Source organism: Pogona vitticeps, chromosome 5, assembly GCF_051106095.1.
Source record: "Pogona vitticeps strain Pit_001003342236 chromosome 5, PviZW2.1, whole genome shotgun sequence".
In the NCBI taxonomy this organism is placed as follows: Eukaryota; Metazoa; Chordata; class Lepidosauria; order Squamata; family Agamidae; genus Pogona; species Pogona vitticeps.
The window spans coordinates 174,807,597-174,825,338 of NC_135787.1; the positions used below are offsets into that span (position 1 = coordinate 174,807,597).

The following is a 17,742-nucleotide window of genomic DNA, read 5'->3' on the forward strand; positions in this document are numbered from 1 at the left end:
CCTTCAGAACACGGCCATAGAGCCCGAAAAACCCACAACAACCATTAGATCCTGGCCGTGAAAGCCTTTGCGAATACATTGGTAAACTGTACCCAGCAAACAACCCCAGCTGAAATTCTAGCACATATATTCTATACCTACTGCTGTTACCAGACCAGTCTTCAAGGGAAGCCCCATAACCAATATATGGAAAGTTTGCAGACTATGAGAAATCCAAACGGGAAGTTCACGGAGCACAGATAACTGTGCTTGGACTATATCTTGTGGGACAGAACACTAGGGCTAATCACAATTAATGCTGGTGCCAAGGCTTCCCTTGGACGTGGTGGCGCTGTGGGCTAAACCGCAGAAGCCTGTGCTGCAGGGTCAGAAGACCAAGCAGTTGTAAGATCGAATCCACGCGACGGAGTGAGCTCCCGTCGCTTGTCCCAGCTCCCGCCAACCTAGCGGTTCGAAAGCATGCAAATGCAAGTAGATAAATAGGGACCACTTTGGTGGGAAGGTAACAGCATTCCGTGTCTAAGTCGCACTGGCCATGTGACCACGGAAGATTGTCTTTAGACAAACGCTGGCTCTATGGCTTGGAAACGGGGATGAGCACCGCCCCCTAGAGTCGAACACGACTGGACAAAAAGTGTCAAGGGGAACCTTTACCTTTACCTTTAAGGCTTCCCTTAACTTACTATTAAGGTGAAAATGGGGAATGTACTTCACAGCAGAAGAGAAGATCAGATCCTGATTCCTGATCCTTTAACCACAAGTAAAAAGGAACCAGAATTAAGTGTGCTGCTGCTTATATACCGCCACATAGTGCATAAAGCACTCTCTGGGCAGTTTACTTTTTTTTTTAAATTATGGAGGCCAGACATTGGGGAGGCTCTACCAGCCCTCTAAAAATGTTTAAGTCAATACCTGCATGAGCAGATTTTTTGTTTGTTTTTTTAGATATGCCTATAAAGGCCAGTTTTGAATGTTCTACAGAGTAAAAATTCTATAAATATTATATCATAATCATCATTATGTGCTTTCAAGTCCATTCTGATTCATGATGATCTTTTTCAGGGCTTTCCAGACAAGAGAGTACTCAGCAGTAATTTACTATTCCCCTCTTCTGGGGCTACCCTGGGACTGTGCAGTTTGCCCAAGGCCACATAGGCTGGCTCTATACTCTTGGGAGGCACAGTGGGGAATTGAACTATCAACCTTTGGCTCCACCACCAGATACCTAACTCACCAAGCTATCCAGGCAGCTTTATGTTATCTAAAGTAGAGACAAGATCTGTCACAGGGACAATATTTAACTACTTCCCCCAGTGGCACATATTTACATTTTGCTCCTTTAAGTTTGATATTCACTCTATAGCAGGGGTCCCCAACCCCCGGGCTGTGGCCTTGGCAGGACTGGGCCACAGAGACAGATCTCCTCCCCGCATGCATGCTTCCCCACCCACAAGTATGCCCCCCCACATACACACATGCATATCCTGCCCACACATGCATGGACACATGCATGGGTCCCCCACATGCACACATGGATGCCCCACCCGCCCATGCATGGACGCCGCCCCCCCACCCGATGAACTGGTCCATAGTTCGAAAAAGGTTGGGGACCACTGCTCTATAGCGAAAAAAATATATAATGGTTGCCTGGCCTTCATCAACAGGGGTCCTGGAAGAGACCATAGTGAGGAACTGTACAGAATACTGCCACAGGATCACCACAATATGTAGGTTTACATAATGGCTATAATAATGTTACATACATCATGTCACACATTTCTTCACAATAAAAATTACAATGTCCATATAATATGTTTATGTGCACTCGTTCCTAGATAATGGAAAGAAAAGCACAATTAAGCAGTCAGAGCAGAATCTAGAGGAATGTTTTGTACACTCACATGAAATCTGACTGGATTTTATGGGACCCACTGGCCATAGACTTGAACTCAACGCCTTCCAGATCAATATCTTGTGGTAAACACCATTCAACCATGTTACCTGTGGAGAACAAGGTGGGAAATACAGCATGAAGGCAAATCTGGACAAACATCAGGATAACTAGCTGAACAGGTGGTGTCTCACAAAAGGCATTCCATCCTCAATACCAATAGAAGGGAAAAGTTCATTGTACACAATTAAGAAAAAATAATAAACAGGAAGGGAAAAGAAAAAGGTGTTTTTGTGCTTTTAAACCCACTAACTTGGCTATCATAGGCAGAGTTGGCCTGTACAGTCAATAAAAAAGAAATTTGATTGTGTGATCCTATAAAGGTGTGTTTTGTCAATTCTGTTGCAAGGCAGCCAGCACTGCCACGATAGGTTTAAAAGAAGGAAAACTTCACTTTTTATATTACCTCCTTGGCCAGCTGAAGTTTTCTCATCAAACAAAATTTCTTATCTATGCCCTTCTAGTCACAATCTCTGTGAGAGAGCCTTTTGTTACTGTACTTACAAAACTGGGCACGCACATCCCCCCCACCTCATCACTTAATGCAGCCGTAGAAGTGGCCCCTGCCGCCATTTCCAAGAAATGCTGTGCCCAAAACAACACCAACTATTCTCAAGGAGGAAGGTATACCCCACCCACAGATATGCAGAACTACCAAAAAAAAAATTAAAAAAAAATTGAAATCCCAGTGAGTACTGAATGTTTCCAGAGGCAAAAGAATACTGAATAATTGTTGAAGCAATGTGGCCTGAATCCTGAACAGTGGCATGCCATGCCAGCTTGCAGACATGGCTAAGGATGCTCAAGTTCAATCCCCTAATTGCCTTCTTTCAGTTCTTCCATTTGCCACACTCCATCTGTCATCCAACAGGTTGAACAAGTAAGCCTAAATCAGCCTCCTTAATATGCATAATTCCTCCAGGGGCAAATCTTAATGTTTCACAGCTGCTCAGGTGTTGAATTTGTAAAACTTCCAGCCTTATCCATGGCAGGCTAACCCACTGGTCTCTGTCTATTGCAGGGGTTGTTGTTTAGTCATTAAGCACTGCACCTCTGGCCCACTCAGTTCAAGGTACGTAGTACTCAAAGTTAGCCAGTTCAAACAGAAAATCATGTAAGCATCTCTTCCCTTCCAAAATCAACTACCTGAGGCACTGTTTCACTGGCAAATGATAGCGCAAGCCCTGAGCCCTGCCTAGCTTCTGCCCTAGGGTGCCACATGCTGATGCCAGACTTGAGATGTTCCTGCTGGCATATCTAGGTGTTGCTGTTGTTTAGTCGTGTCCGACTCTTAGTGACCCCACGGACCAGAGCACACCAGGCCCTCCTGTCTTCCACTGCCTCCCGGAGTTGAGTCAGATTCATGTTCGTAGCTTCAATGACACTGTCCAACCATCTCATCTGTTGTCCCCTTCTCCTCTTGCCTTCACACTTTCTGCCTCTTCACTGTCCTGCTTTCATATCCCTGTCTTCATTAGTGGGCTTCATTGTTTATCTTTCACATGGTATCCATCTGCATATTCAAAGGTTCCTTCAGAGGTGGTACACAGAAACTACAGCTTTTGTATACCAAAGCTGGAGATAAAATTTTAGCTGTATGCCAAAAAAAGAGAGAACATTTTTAAATTAGATTTTCTTCCTAGATAGGTGTGGGTGTGGTGCTGGAGGAGACTCTTGAAAGTCCCCTGGACTGCAAGGAGATCAAACCTATCCATTCTGAAGGAAATCAACCCTGAGTGCTCACTGGAAGGATAGATCCTGAAGCTGAGGCTCCAATCCTTTGGCCATCTCATGAGAAGAGAAGACTCCCTGGAAAAGACCCTGATGTTGGGAAAGAGTGAAGGCAAGAGGAGAAGGGGACGACAGAGGATGAGATGGCTTGACAGTGTCATCGAAGCTACGAACATGAATCTGACTCAACTCCGGGAGGCAGTGGAAGACAGGAGGGCCTGGTGTGCTCTGGTCTGTGACTAAGAGTCGGACACGACTAAACGACTAAACAATAGCAACACCTAGATATGCCAGCAGGAACATCTCAAGTCTGGCATCAGCATGTGGCACCTTAGGGCAGAAGCTAGGCAGGGCTCAGGGCCTGCGCTATCATTTGGCAGTGAAGCAGTGCCTCAGGTAGTTGCTTTTGGAAGGGAAGAGATGCTTACAGGATTTTCTGCTTGAACTGGCTAACTTTGAGTGCTACGTACCTTGAACTGAGTGGGCCAGAGGTGCAGTGCTCTTCTGCCTTGGGCAGCAGCACAGAGCTCCAGTATCCTGTCACAATCGACTTTGGTACCCATGCCCACCCTGGGCAGCTGAGTATGAGTCACCAGTCACTGCTAGATCGCTCGGATTGGGAGTTTAGATTCTCACTGCGATAGGGGTTGGACTTCATAATCCACAGAGTCCCTTCCAGCTCTCCAGTTCTACGATAAGGATAATCCCACAATGTATGTCCTATGTAATTTTGTCCCAGTGAATTGTGGGAAATTGCTCAGGTCAAATTCTGGTACCCTGCCTACTGCTTCTGCATAAAAGGGGGGGGCCCATCAGCGAGCATGCCACCCAGGATGTACTGAGCTTCAATACCAACCTTGGACCTTCTGCATGAAATATGGGCTCCACTATTAAACTATAATCAATTGGGCAACCAAACTTTTTTTCTGCTTTAAAGTGGCTCGCCAAGTCCATAGTCTTACTGAACATCAACTGAGATCCACTTACAGAGCTTTTTTGGGGGGGAGGGGGTGTCTTTCCAGATGTGTACAGCAACTTTAAAAGTCTTTGGTAGAGGCTTTTGATGGCTCGGTGTTCTGATTTTATCAAATGTATTTTCAAACTGCATTTCAGCCCAGTATTGCTTCAGTAAGATAATAACTGTACAACTGGTGGCCCAACATCATATATTTCAGTGGCAAACTACTGCTAGTTAATTGTCAGTGTTTACATTTTCTGCCATGTGCCAAATCATATGAGAGGCAATACCACTGCCAACCTCTTAATCACCAGCACTTCCTCCGCTGCGGTTTACACCCCTGCATTTAGGCAAAATAGGACTCCGGTTGGTTTGTTCAATTGGTCTTTAGGCATTATTAATTTTGATCTGTTTTTATTTGCACAGTGGGGTGGGGACAGCTTATTTGCTGGGATGAAACATCCAGTTGCCTGAGGCATAGTTTCAGCTCCAAAAAGTTGTTTGCCTTAAGTGAGGCCAAGGGACAAGGAACCGGATGGGGAAAGAAACAGAGGCAACGCTGGTGTAATCTAGGGCGTCTGGTGACAGCTACATCATTTAGCTGCATCACTGAATCTTACGAGTATCTAACTGTTCTGCGACAAATGAGAACCTGCTCTTGAGTAGAGTTTGGAAAGGAACAGTGGGAAGACATAACAGTCTCCACAGATGTCCACATTTGCACTAAACTACAGAAAACAGGCCAATGGGTACCATGGCCTGCAATTAGATGGTATGCTGTAGTATAGCAAGGATGAGCAGATCCAAACGTCCAGAAAACACGCATGACCATCCATTTTCTTACATTTTCCTTGATTATACAACAACAACAACAACAACAACAACAACTACTACTACTACTACTACTACTACTACTACTACTACTACTACTGTTGTTGTTGTTGTTGTTGTTGTTGTTATTATTATTATTTGGGGTGGGAGAGCCAAAGAGTGCTGGGGCTCCAACATGATATTGCATAATAAAAAAAGGTTGGGGACGGCTGTCCTAGAGGACAAATGGGTATTTTTGGAATCACTGCCCCCCCTCAAAAATTTTTAAATGAGTAACTGAATTAACTACAATCATCATCATTTTAGATCTGCAGAGTTAGAAATCGAATCCAGTCCTTGCAAAGAGGTAAACTTCCTTTCACTCTAAGGACCAGAAACTCTTCTTTTAAACTTGCCCTTTTATGTAAGAGCTCCCTCTCATTAATTAGGGAAAATATGCCACTATGGTTTACATGGATTTCACTTACGCACACATAAATCACCAGTAGGATTCCAGAACAATGTGGAGTTAAATATATTGTGTATTCCACCTCATGGGTCTGACAGGCATTGACTGAAGTTTGCAAAAGCTTGTGCTGTCATACACTGGTTAGTCTTTAAAGTGGCACAAAACAGGCCAACGTGCATACTACTACAGAAATAAATACTGTATCCTGTTGCATCCGCAAACCTCTTAACAGTGGCCACCCTAAAAATGGATCCAGTTAAAAAACAAACAGTAAAGTCCACCAAGTGCTGGATGCACCACGCGGCAAGACAACGAGCAAGCTGCAGCCTCACTTTGCCACCACTTCTGCCTTTCCTGCCTCTTCCTCGTCTTCACCCCCACCCAAGCCCACATGAAGTCGCTCCTTTGTTTGCTCTCGCAATTTGCCGGACTGATTCCTATCGGCTGGCCACGTCAACACCCATTTCACACTCCTTCCTGCCTGACAAAATCCAGGTGATTTGGGCTAATTAATGGAGTTAAGCACATGGTCAGCCTCAACCAGGGAGGCACCATCCTGCCAGGTCCTGCTGTGCCAAGCAGGGAGAGGTGCCATCTGTCAAGGAAGCTCACACCGAAGGAAAAGCTTTGTAAGATTTCAGTTCTATACGCTTTGACGCTCAGGGCTTGTCCACACTGTGAAATTTGGTGCAATCCAGCTGCTACTTAAAAGGTCCTTATCTTTAGTGCAAACTGCTTTAACTCTTGGTACCCATCTGCAAAGGCAAAACAATGAGCTATTTTGCATCTCAATGAATTGGCCCCAAAATATTACATATTCTAGTCCTGTGCCAGAAAGATACCAGCCAGCTCTTATAGGGGAAGGATAGATCATTTTACATAGAAACACAAGTGGACAAGATCTTTTTTTCCATGCCAAGCAGTGCTATAAAAAAAATTATATACGTACTATACATAACTATATGCCAGTCTGGACTAGCTTCTCATAACTGTCTCAAACAAGAGGTAAGGAGTTATTTGGGGCACTGTCAATACCTGAATTCCCACCCTGTGCATTGAAAAAATCCATGCTACTCAGGATAACCAAGGTTTTTTTTTTCCAAAAGCAACACCACAAATCATTTAGCATTACATGAATGGGCACCAGCTTTTTAATTTCCTCCCAGCTCTCATGCACTGAGATTAGCAACTTTCTACTTTTACAGCAGTTTACAAAAGCAAGCTGCTGTTCCATTCAAACAAGCAAACGATGTGCCCATCGCTAATACAAATACAAAAAGGATCAAACTAACATCATACTAAAAGACATAAGCAACACCAAAACACATTCAAAACAGTGAGACACCACGATCCTTTAAAAAAACCCACTCAGGCAGCCAGTCACTGAGGGAAACCTTGCCTGAAGAGAACGGGTCTCTGCCTGCTTGTGGAGGGACAGCAAAGATGGGGCCAGTCTGGCCTCCCGGGGGAGGGAGTTCCAACGTATATACAGATGAACCACTGTGAACATACAGTGTGTATTGCCATAGTGACCTAGACATCAAGAGGACATTCCTTTTCTGCATTACTCTTTCCCCAAGTAAGACAGCACAGAAATGAAAACTGCCAGGAAGCCTTTATAGAACATGAATCTTTTCCATCACTATCCCTCCTTCTCTTGGTTAAGCCATTATCCAGGATGCTTTGGGGCAGGAAAGGGTGACCTTCCAGAGATTCTTGGGTCACCTACACTGACTACTGCTGACGGGCACTGGAGGCCAACAACATCTACACACTCCTGGGTGGAATCTACCACACTTATTATACAATCAGTATAAATCTGTAATGTTTGTCAAGTTGTGTGAGGCTTACAGGGAACCTGGCTTCCCCATTCATCAGGTGGATATTGCACTCACCCAGGAATCAATAGTTTTGGCATATTTTATCCACATGTGATTTTATCCACTGTCCATAAATTTGGACAGCACTTTAAAAAGAAGATCATCAGCGCAACTACCAAATCCAAATCCAACTACCAGAGGGGAAACCAGTTACAAATTGACAAAAATATGATTGACAGGAGACTGACCGATGCCTGTGCTGTCTTTTCACATACACACTGTAACACAAATGCCTCTATTAAGCCAAAATCCTGTTGCTTAGCATAGTATGTTGGCAGTATAGTAGAGCTGTTGAATCAGTGGGGATTTGGAGAGTCAACTCCTCCATAGGTTCCATGAATTCAAATGGGCCTACTCTAGTTGCAACGTACTATGCTAAAGTAAATCGCAACTAGAATAGGCCCATTTGAATCCATGGAGGAGCTGACTCTCAAAATCTCCACTGATTCAATGGGCTTACTCTATTGCAATTTAATACTTTAAGCCGATGGTTCCCAACCTTGGGTCCCCAGATGTTCTTGGACTGCAGCTCCCAGAAATCCTGGCCAGCACAGCTAATAGTGAAGCCTTCTGGGAGTTCAAGTCCAAGAACATCTGGGGACCCAAGGTTGGAAACTTGTGCTCTAAGCAAAAGGCTTTCAGCCACTGAATTCTCCCAAGTACTGAATTCCGTCTCTTCCTGGGACAACTTTTGTAAATACACTGAGCACAGCAAAAAGAGACCGAAGTGTTCTGAGTGCATCTCCTTAAGCCAAACACAATAAACCAAGAGCCACTAAATGAGTGTTAAGTACACCACAGAGAAAATGCAACCACACATTACTCCCACAACACTTGCACGGCTACATTCCATCTAACACCCATAATTATGATAGAACTGCCATTGTAATAGTAATTACTGATATACACCAGCCTATTCTAACATGGTATCCTGTAGTAGATGCATTGGTTTTCAACTTCTACCATCCACAGCTAAGAGGATTAACAACCCTATTGTCTATGGGCAACGTGGAAGCAAATGGGCAACACCACTGGCTCAGCTACTCTACTCTAGTACTATTTACTACACTATGTAACAGGATTTTGGCCACTACGTCAGATCATTCTTTCTCATATCCCTCAAATGAATGTCACAGAATGCTATTCTGTGAAACAAAACCACCCTATACTGAAGCCCAAGCTAGTCTTCCCTGAAGAGTATGTTAGTGATACAGAATATTCGTGGAGCATAAAAATGTTCCTGTTCCTTCCATGTGATGATTAATCTGTGACACCAGTAAGACTTTCAATTAAGCTAAAAAAGAGAACTTGAATTAACCACACACTTGTGGTCAGGGAAAGATTAACAAAGCAAACTTAAACTTCGCTAGAAATGTAATCGATGGCAGTAGGGGGAGAACACTGGTTGATACTATCATTAGTTTTCTTCATAAGGAAAAAAGATGCAAAAGACACAAGGTGAAATGAGTTAAGAATGACTGTGTTTCTTCAGAATGCCATTCTCTTATGTAGCTTTTTGTTAGATGTTTTAATCTCGTTCTAATGAATTTTTATTTGCCGGTTTTAGAGAGGCCCGCACTTAAGACTGCCTGTGCAATTAGGCGAGACAGAAAAACCACTTGTTCCTTGAATTGCACTGGTCTAAGCAGCAGTTTTGGTTATAAAAAATATTTTATTTCAGTAGATAAATAAATATTCATTAAATACTGTGCCCCTGACCAGCTACACATTTAAAAATCTAAGACGTTAAAGTGGTTTACTTGCCACTAAACACAACATGTTTAATTCAACCTCCAGATCTGGAGGTCATAAGGACCTTTAAGGCTCAGTACACATGGTACTGTATGGAAAGGGTTGTCAATACTACGGAAGAGAGGACTATTCTGTAAACAGTCTTGATCAACAGTTTATGCTTTGTAGTTACATTATTGGGGGGCGGCATAAGAATTATACATCACGGGAATCTGGTGCCCCTAACCTTCAGCATTGTTGAAGGGGAAAGTTTGGATAAACAGTAACACTAACTTGGCCATTGGTTCTCCTTATCCATGGATATTGTAATGCTCACTGTGCTATGCTTAAGACTGGCACACCCAATAAAGCTGTCTATATTTATTACAAAGGAGAAAAACAGTTCTCATGTGTCTCATCATGTGTCTCATCTTTCAAGGAATCTTTCATGTATAACAGCTCTGTAGATCTGCAGAAACAAGCAAAAAAAAATATGGATACATTCCAGAGTTGCCTTCAAAAGCCCTTTCACAGTTTTTACACCAAAGTTTCTGCTTTCTCGTCCAGTGAGATTTCTGGCTGCCATCTTTGCTCCCCCAAGTCCACCTTCCTCAGAAACCCAACCTTTCCCCTTTGTTGTTCAGGACATCTTCATGACGCCATCTCTGCAAACTGTAATCTGACAACTACTGGAATCCATAATTGCTTTAGGCTCTGTGAAACATTGTTGGATCCTAGTAAGACAAGGACCAGGTACTCTGTACTCAGAGTGGGCTTTCGGAATAATTTAAAGAGGGCAATTAATGCCGAATAAAGCATCCTTCAGTTGTCTCTCTTGTCTGGCAGGCATCCACGGCCAGAAGCATCACTGCTGCAAAAATCTAGCCACTGTCTTAACTTCCCACAATACCGGACAGCCCTGCTAGGGAAATGAAAAGCAATACCTAGACTCGATGACTGGACGTTACCTGAGAGTACCAGACCAGAGACAGTCACCTTGCAAAGCAGAGACATCACCCTGCAAAGCAGAGACATCACCTTGCCAAAGTCCGAATAGTCAAAGCTATGGTTTTTCCTGTAGTGTTGTATGGAAGTGAGAGCTGGACCATAAAGAAAGCTGACCGCCGAAGAATTGATGCCTTTGAATTGTGGTGCTGGAGGAGACTCTTGAGAGTTCCCTGGACTGCAAAGAGAACAAACCTATCAATTCTAAAGGAAATCAACGCTGAGTGCTCATTGGAAGGACAGATCCTGAAGCTGAGGCTCCAGTACTTTGGCCATCTCATGAGAAGAGAAGACTCCTTGGAAAAGACTTTGATGTTGGGAAAGTGTGAAGGCAAGAGGAGAAGGGGACGACCGAGGATGAGATGGTCGGACAGTGTCATCGAAGCAACCAACATGAATTTGACACAACTCCGGGAGGCGGTGGAAAATAGGAGGGCCTGGCGTGCTCTGGTCCATGGGGTCACGAAGAGTCGGACACGACTAAACGACTGAACAAACAAAAAACCAGACCTGGAGTGAGAGGAGACAAAGAGGGCCCTAGCAACTGCCCAAGAGCACAGTAGATTTTTAAAAAATCAATATTTTTAAATCAATTTAATTTAACTGATGAATTAAATTTTTAAAATCAATCTTAAAAATCAATTTAAACCAAATGCAACCTGTGCAAGGGTATCAGTTGTCGGTGCTGGCCCTGGCTCAACACAACAATTACACATACCCTAAATGCCCAGAAATGCAGTTATCTGCAACCATCAGTTGGGCTAATCAGTCAAGTCAGAATTTGTAAACAAAGGTGCCATTGCGTCTGCTTCCTGATCAATCAGCTTTGTGTTTACTAATTTGCCAAGACATCACAGAATGAGAAAGTGAGGGGGGGGTCGCTCTTTTCCTCTTTTAAATGCCCACTTGGTTTCTATGGTACCCATAGAAGAAGGAAACCGTCTCTCTTTGTGACCAGCAGATCCATCCCTCTCTCCTGCCAGTCGATTCAGCAGGTGATGTTTTCGATAACACACAGCATGTAGAAAGGCTAGAAACCTACATATCCATGTGGGTCATAGGAGACAGAGCTTCCCCCCCTTTAAATACACCCAGCATTGAAATGCAGGCTGCAAGCCTTATGGGAAGCTAATACGAAATCTGTTGGCTTGTAAATATGACTGGCTTATTTACAAGGCTCTCATAAATGTCAGTACAAAGCACAAATATGAAGTCTGAAGTTACCATTCCAGTATCTTCAGGAGAGATAAAGGCAGGCTCAATGACCTACATCCTCAGTGAAAGCCTGTGCCCTTTCAAAACACTCATCTTCACCCTACCTCACCTCACTTCATTTCACCGTCCCTAAAGCAATCACTCAAAACACCTCCAGCAACTCCAGAAAATATTATGCAATTGCTGAAGAAAAAAGAAACAGCCACCATAAGATGATGATGACAATGATTGATTTATTCATTGTCAATATTGAAATCAATCTGAACAGACTTATCGGTGTGATGTCTTGGCAAGCTGCAAAGGTTAAGAAAACTACAGAGTAAGGATTCTTAAAGTAAACTGTGTGCCATAAGCTTCAGGAAGCAAAAGGCCTCCTCAACAGCCTCCCAAACTAGGTGGACTTAAATGACTACAAAAAATGTACAAATATGCACAAAAGGTGGTGGGCAGAGTTGAGGAGCATAGGGTCCTACAGAGGTTGCTGGATTACAACTCTGATCCTTACCGTCAGCTATCCTGGCTAGGAGGGATGGGATTTGCGGTCCAACACCTATTTGCAGAGTCACATATTGGAAGAATTTGTTTCTGAGAGGATGATCTATAAATGCAAAAATCAGGCCTAACAAGAAAACAAATGACTGCTCTTAATTTCTTCAAGGTAAGGATGTATAAATACTACGCAGCTGTCCACTCTGTTGCATGTCTACAAGAGGTTCAACAGAATGGATTTCCATGTAAAGCTACGTAAGATTACGCCTTTAGAATAAGCACCTCATTTGAGTAAGATGTTCATTTCAAACTGATGAAACCATACTATGCTGGGTGTATTGCCAAAGCGACTTCTTTGCAAATGGGAGCACAGCTCTGTTGCAACCTGCTCATGCAACAGGATGGTGGGCAAAGAGTCAAAGAAGCAACACAAGGAAAAGGAAGCATTAAATGTACCAAAGATTAACCAACACTGGTTCGAGACACATCACCAAAAATGTTGCAATGATGCTTCTGCTTGAGGAGTGAGAAATTTTTAATAGTAAGGGATTGTTGTTTGAATTTTAGTTTGAAAATTTGTGGCCAGAAGTTCCTCTTCCATACTATACTCTGCTCTGATCACCCTTGGCAAATAAATAAATAAATCTTGACTTAATCTCAACTCTGGGCTTATTTTCAGTTGTTGTTGCTGCTATGTGTTAAGTCAGTTCTGACTTATGGTAACCCTAACAAGGTTTTTGAGGTATATGAAACGTTCAAGGAGTGGTCTTCCACAATATGACTGAGCAAGGATTAGAACCCATATCTTCTAAGTCTGCCCAACACTATATCTACGACACCAGTGGTTCTCAATCTTTGGGTCCCCAGTTGTTCTTGGACTAAAATACCCAGAAGCCTTCACCACTAGCTGTGCTGGCCAGGATTTCTGGGAGTTGCAGTCCAAGAACATGTGGGACCCAAGGTTGGAAACCACTACAATGCACCATCCTGGCTTTCATCCTGTTTTCAATATAAAATCTTATTTCAGGGACAAGTGCAGGAGTAGTAACCTACAGTATAAATAAAATCTAAGCATGTGCAACATGTTTTCCAACCAAGTAACCACAACAATCAATCCTTATATAATTAAGAGTTAAAAGAAAATGAGATGTAGGGTAGACAGAGTTCAGGAGCCATTTGATGGCACCAACCTCTAATTGAAATAAATTTAATAATGCTCCTTGTTGAAGAGAAACTGCTCCTTCCCATATTCCTGGTGGGTGCAACCCATACAATGGCCCCCGTACCTGCTGGCAATAAATGATGGAAGTGAGCTTGCCTCAAGCCGGAGCCTTTCCGAGGTGTTCGACTACAACTCCCAGAATCCCTCAGGCAGAGTTTGGGTGTTGTCATCTGAAAAGTCTAGACACCTCTAGGCTAGGGAAGGTTACTTCAAATTAATGAATATTCATATGGAGTTAAGTACTGGTATAACTCAGTACGTTGTGTTACCTGATAGCAGAACTAGGGGCTTTGAATCCCCATGGCTAGGAGGGGGCCTGCTGAGCTCATCCTGAACATGTGTGGCCGACGGGGTTGTATGTCCTGTCACTAGTGAAGCTTTGGGCAAGCTGTACAAACCCAGAATGCTAAACTATTTCTAAGTACAGTACTTTACAACTCTGAGAAGGTTATCACAAATTAGAATCAGCTTGAAAGCACATCATTGTTATTCAACCATTGTGTCCGTCTGCCTCTCCTAAATTTACTAACCATCAAGTGACTCAATGCTCTGCTGTTTACTGGGTGGAAATAAAGGCCCATTTTTGTACACAAATTCTACCTCAAGTTACCAAAGCTTGGATGGTAGGGAGCGAGAGAAGGGTATCAATATTTCAGTTCACATACACATCCCATCTCACTCCAGGGTGTTTACAGTACTGCTTATGTCAGTGGGCAAAGTTCAAGGAATGAGAAGAGACAATATATTTTCCTCAGGAAATGGAGAGGCTCTTCACACGTGCAATGTTTGGCCTCGAATTTCAACTATTTCACTTCCACTTTGTACTCTGGAAGAAACACATTGCTATGCCACTCTATCACCCAAACTTGCTGCAGTCTGTGGGGAAAAGATCCTACTACTAGTATGAGGAAATGTTCTTGCTATAGCAAGACAGTAAGCAATAATAAATTTTTTTTAGTGCCACAGGATTACTGGGAAATGGTGGGAAAGGTGGAAGGCAGCAGGAAAAGAGAAGACCAAATATAAGATGGACCAATTCCCTAAAGAAACCACAGGCTTGAATCTACAAGACCTGAGCACGGCTGTAGTAGAGGACAGGACATTCTGGAGATTGTTAATTCATAGAGTTGCCATACGTCGACACATAGCAGCAACAACAGGATTAATAGGGTACCGAGTGTGCTGTAGTGGATATAGAGTAAAAAACTAGGACTCTGGAGACCAGGGTTCAAATCCCCATTTGGCCATGGAAACTCAATGATCAGTAGAACTGATAAAACCAATACTCACATATCTCAGTTACCTTGGGAGTCTTATTAAGGTAGCTGTAAATTGGTTCTGACTTGATGGCACAAAGCTAACTAACGGGATTACTGTGATTCTGGGACATGTTATCCAATGAAATATTTATATTCAAATCTCTGAGATACAGACAGATTTATGAGGCAAAGGGGCGGGGGCGGGGAGGAGGAGTCAATATGCGCTATAGTGGTTCATACTAGATGGGAACTACAGTAGAGAATTCCAGGTATATATCCCATCCCCATAGCACCACGATGCTCCCTGGGTGACCTTGACCACCACGCTCTCCCAGTATGACTACCTCACAGGACTGTTGTGACAACAAATTCAGGGACATGCTGCCTTGAACTCACTGGAGGACATGCAGGACATAAATATAATTAATACAAGAAGTGTCTTGAGATAATTCATTTCAAGAGAGCTTGGCTTTCACTACACAATTCCCCACAGAACTGCACAGGCCCCTGCTACCATGGGTACATTACTGAGAGGCAGCTGTGTCAGTCTGTTTCAGCAAAAAACAAACAAAAAACAGAAAGAAAAGCCTTGGCACATCTTGGGGACCAACGCATTAGTTTAGCGGGAGCAGTGTCTGAAGACATGGAATGTACTCCTCAAAAGCTCACAAAATGAGATATATTATTTCAATTTTTTTCCCTATGTTTTTGCACCCAGGCACACACAAATGAATAGGTGCAGGAAGGACCACCAACATCTGTGGCAACAAAATGCCTTCACCTTGCCACCAGGAAACACTCGTGGTATTTGAGGGGAGAGGTGGGTCCAATCCAGAATAAGGGTCCCTTTTTTTCATACTACGGTTCCATCCTGAACGCACCGGTTTTGGAAGCTAAGTAGGGTTTGACCTGGTTAATATTTGAATGGAATAACAAAAAGCAAAACAGGAGACCTCCAAGTAGGGTGAGGAAAGACAGCGGCTGCCAGTCAGAGTTGACAACATTGAACCAGACGCCTCAAGATGCAGTTTCCTACATTCCTATTCTAACAAGCTTTGAGAAGACAAGCTCCCATTAAATCTAAAGGCCCAAAATTTTTCTGAAGGAGGAGGATGTAGAGAGGTGGTATGACAGATCTCTGGGATGGTATGCGAGAGACATTCTTGGCCGTGGTCCTGCCCTTCCACCTTCAACAAGCTTTCTGTGGTAGAGGCATCTCTAAATGGAGAAGATCTCAATTACTCCACCAGACCACCATTTCCAAAAGTCTTTCCTGACTTCGAATCCCAAGATTTGGTTGGGCTACTTACAACCCCTCCATCATCCCTACCCCCTGGCAAAACTGGACTGGAATACTCAGAGTTGTGGCCCAACAACACCTAGTGAGTCAGATTGGGAAAGAAATCTTCCCACATAGTCTACCTGCAGAAAGCGTGTGAAAGAGTTACTTTTTTTTAAAACAAGTCCTAAAAACTCCCAGCCAGCATGGACCATAGAAACTAGCAGATGCCAAGAGTTGGAGGCTGGAAAAATAACTTTTCCCAGGCTTTTCTTGAGAGGAAAAAGCAGCCAAGAGGGCAGCGAACATAGGATTCGGATATTAGAACCAAGTTTGGGTAGGGATGATGTGTGTTGTAGTCCCAGGCAGAATGTGGGGAAAAGGTGCCCCGGCTCTGCATCGCCACCATACCTGCTAAAAAAAAAAAAAGAGCAGAAGGAAATGGAAAAACCAACAGGTACGAGCCTTTCTCCTCCTCGGCGGAGGAGTTCCTGTTTACCTTGAGACAACACCTGGACTCCAAAAGACAGAGCCTGGCGCATCATCCTCCCTCCCGGCTCGTTCTCCTTCCGGAGAAAAGGTAAGTGCCAGGTGGGCAGCCTCGTCCGAGCTGGAAAGCGGGGCCGCGCGTGGCTCAGAGGAGAGCCAGTGCCGCCCCTCCGTGCGAAGGGGGAAGGAGGGACGCACTCTGCACATGGCCAGAGGGACTCCCACGAAAAGCGATCCGCCCAAACAAGTCACGCACCAAATTCCTGCTCCTTCTTAAAACCTTGAGCAACCGGGGAAGGGGGGGGGAAAGAGAGAGGTTCTACTTCGCAGGCAACTCTCCCTCCCAAACAGATCCGGATTTTAGAAGGGCAGAAACCGGGCTTCTTCTTCCTCCGCCACCAATACCGCCACCGCCACCCCTCCCCGCTCCGCAGCCCCGGCGGCGCTTACCCGAGCGGGGGTCGAAAGTGACCACAAACACCGCCACGATCTGATCCTCCTCCACCTGCGCCGCTTCCCCGACGGAGCCCCCCGACGGCGGATCCCCTAGCGGCCCTCCGCTGCCACCGCCGCTTGCCCATGGCGCGGAAGGGCGAGAGCCCCGCCAGCCCACGGGCTCGGCGGCCGGCTCTGGGACGGAGACGGCCGGGCCCTCGGCCCAGATGAGCAGCGGCGCGTCGTCGGCTTGCTCCCCCATGGCCCAGCCAGATGCGGCGCGCCGGCAGGAGGGAGGGGAGGCGCTCGGGCCGCTCTGGAAACGCCCGCTCCCCGCCTCCGGGCCTCGCGGGTTGGCTCCGGCCGGGCGGGCGGGCCTGGAGCCGGGCAGGCCGGGCGGGAAGTCTCCGGTCAGCTGACGTCTGCCCGGCTCCGCCGAGGAAGGAGGCATCCAGGCGGGCCCGATCCTCAACGCGCCGGGGGGAGGCGGGCGGGGGGTGGGAGAAACTAGCCCGCAAGGCTCCGGGTTTCCTCGGAAGTCAGTCCCCCTGCGACGCGCGCTGGATTCCCCCAGCAGGGGTGCCTTTGAACGGCGGCGCCTAAAACATCTCTCCCCCCCCCCACCCCAAGGGACCCTCTGGAGCAACTTGTCGTAGCTTAACACCCCAGAAAGGGCTACAGAAGTTCAGGTCGCTTTCCCTGAGAGAAAAGCCCCACGGGACTCAAGGGGGGGGTTTCCAAACTCCGCTTGGTCCGGCTTGCTTGATGGATTGATTATTTAAAATAGCCCACCGCCCTTCTTCAAAAGGACCCAAGGCA

General features: G+C 45.1%; 2 protein-coding genes across 2 annotated transcripts in view; one reads left to right on the plus strand and one right to left on the minus strand.

Moving 5' to 3' along the window:
* Positions 1–17,259, minus strand: part of DENND11 (DENN domain containing 11) — a 34,574-nt gene extending 17,315 nt beyond the window's left edge. The window contains exons 1-2 of the mRNA XM_072999949.2: positions 16,939–17,259; positions 1,902–2,001 (exon numbers count right to left, since the gene is read on the minus strand). Coding sequence (XP_072856050.2) covers positions 1,902–2,001; positions 16,939–17,185 — 347 coding nt within the window. The 5' untranslated portion in view covers positions 17,186–17,259. The remainder of the gene's footprint in view (positions 1–1,901; positions 2,002–16,938) is intronic.
* The window catches only part of WEE2 (WEE2 oocyte meiosis inhibiting kinase), a 33,117-nt gene continuing 26,673 nt past the window's right edge, over positions 11,299–17,742 (plus strand). Inside the window, exon 1 of the mRNA XM_072999948.2 lies at positions 11,299–16,579. The gene's annotated coding sequence lies outside the window, so the exon portion shown is untranslated. The remainder of the gene's footprint in view (positions 16,580–17,742) is intronic.